The following is a 2481-nucleotide window of genomic DNA, read 5'->3' on the forward strand; positions in this document are numbered from 1 at the left end:
TTAAGACAAATTGCGAAAAACTGAAAACTCTGAGGTTTGCTCATTTGCAGCATTGCTTGAACCAAAGTATGGTCCATGATTATATGTGGAATAACCCGGTTCAGGGTATTGTGAGCTGTGGTGTTGGTTAGGAGCTTTTGGATTATTGAACAAACGTTCCATGAACGCCATGTTCATTTGCTGCAATTCCCTATGACGCTCAAGAGCCTCTCTATTTATGCGTTCCTGCATTGACAGGATTTTAGAAAGAAATGAGTCCTGCATTTCACGCTCGGCCTCTAAAAATTTGTCGATCCTTGCATTCTCCTGTGTGGACATAGCATTGTCCATTTCTCGGAGTTCTTCAACAAGGGCACTTGTCATGGCTCTAGCTGCTTGCCCCGCTTTGTTCATTTTCTTCGTTCTAGGTGGAACGTTGTAAACTGTAAAGATAAGATATAAATTGAAAATGACCATACATAAAAATAGCAGCTTTGGCAAACTATTTAATCAGTGGCGTAACTAGAAACATGTGGGCCCCATAGCAAAAGTTTATAAGGGCCCCTATTTCTCACCTAATGCTAAAAAATGCATAAAGCATATAATAATTGGACAGGCAAAATGGGCCCCTCTCAGCTCTGGGCCCCATAGCAGCTGCACCCCCTGCACCCATGGTAGTTACGCCCTTGTACACACTGCGACATCACTGCAGGTTATACTTTGATAACTGTATATTATGTCACCCCCCCCCCCTTCCCACAGCCTACAAGTCCCATCATGCCTTGCCACAGTTTTGCTATTAGGCAATGCTTAAACTGTGCCAAGGCATACTGGGATATGTAGTTCCACAACTGCTGGAGGACCACTATGCTGTGCATAACCCTATGCTCCACCTCCACCCCACCCCCAACCTAACCCTATAGTGTGCTATGTGTCTTTAAAAAATAAACTTACTGTTTCTCTGCAAAGTTGGGGAGACGGCACTTTGTGGAAACCCACTGTCAGTGGTCGCAGCTTCCACGACCTCTTCAACGGTGACGGATATGCTGCCATCAGGGCTGGGCAGGTGGGTGGATGTTTCATGCTCACTACAATCAGGTGTGTCCTCAATTAGCAGGGGTGATGAGTGGCAGACTTCACTTGTCTGTGTATCTTCAGGGCCTTGGCTGCTTTCTGCAGCAATGTACTGTGAACTTGAAGACAGACTCACAGGATTGCAGAGAGCTGTGTGCCCGAAGACGGTTGCGCAGATGTCATAATATTCCCACTCGATGCGGCCAGCCCCACTCTTTTTACGGTTGTTGTCATGCACCTTCATGAACTTCTTTCTCAGGGTCTTCAGTTTATTGACAACTTGCTGTTGTGACAGGATCATGCCTCTGGCTTCAAGCAGCTTTGATATGTTTTTATAAACCACGGCATCTTTGACTGTGCCAGTAATTTGGCGTTTTATCTCCTCCTCGCCCCTTATGCTCAGGAGCTCTCTCACTTCCTGGTCCGTCCAGTTTGCCATGATGCCCGTCTGCTCCGATCTGCACATGTCCAGGGCTTCTCTTCCGCTTTCCAGTGCGATTACAGATGACATCAGCATTGTGAGCCCAAACAAAGCTCCAATCAGCAGCTTTTTTAAAGTCCCGTGTACCCGATCCCGGGTACGGGACCATTCACACTGGCCGCATCCCGTGTCGATTCCGGATCCTACCCAGGTCAGGACCTGGGTAGAGATCCCGGAATGCTGAACACGGGATATTCGCCCAAGACCCTTTCACACTGCACTAAATCCCGGGTTGATGCGCGTTCATGTGCAAAAACCCGGGATATTTTTGCAAGTGGAAAAGGGGTATAAATCTGAGGTGATCAGCAACTTTTTGGGGGTGCAGAGGTTTTTTTTTAATATATATATACCTGTCAGTTGCAGCAAAGGTTGTGCTGCCTGTGCAACTGACTGCTGCCCCCCCTGCTGCCCCCCCTTTTGTGCTGATTAATTAACTGATCAGCAACTTTTTGGGGGTCCAGTTTTTTTTTTATATATATATATATATATACCTGTCAGTTGCACCAAAGGTTGTGCTGCGTGTGCAACTGACTGCTGCCCCCCCTTTTGTGCTGGTCAGTTTAAATTAATTAATCAGCAACTTTTTGGGGGTCCAGGTTTTTTTTTTTTATATATATATACCCTGTCAGGTTGTGTGTCTGCTGCCCCTCACTGCTAATCAGTTTTGCATCACTGATCTGCGTTTTTTTTTTTTTTTGGAGGGTTTTGTTTTTACACCCACGTTGCTTGTGTGGGTGTCCTGTGGCCGCTGATCAGTGACGTACAATCACTGAACAGCATTTTTGGCACAGGTTGATATCATTTTTTTTCTGCAGTTTTTTTTAAATTGTTTTTTTTTGTTTTTACACCCACGTTGTTTTTGTGGGTGTCCTGTTGCCTTTGAGCGCTGTTCAGTGACGGACGTTACTGACCAACATCTGTGCTCAATTTTTGGCGCAGGATCTTTT

The 2481-nt window shown here is 45.8% G+C and overlaps 1 protein-coding gene across 1 annotated transcript; it reads right to left on the bottom strand.

Moving 5' to 3' along the window:
* On the bottom strand, positions 1 to 1570 carry LOC146061737 (uncharacterized). The gene is made up of 2 exons (XM_083174477.1): positions 934 to 1570; positions 1 to 422 (listed from the first exon to the last, which is right to left on the bottom strand). Exons 1-2 carry the CDS (start codon positions 1568 to 1570, stop codon positions 1 to 3), a joined length of 1059 nt encoding a protein of 352 aa, XP_083030603.1.
* Between the last annotated feature and the right edge of the window lie 911 nt (positions 1571 to 2481).

Source organism: Crinia signifera, chromosome 1 (assembly GCF_055691185.1).
Source record: "Crinia signifera chromosome 1, ASM5569118v1, whole genome shotgun sequence".
NCBI lineage: Eukaryota > Metazoa > Chordata > Amphibia > Anura > Myobatrachidae > Crinia > Crinia signifera.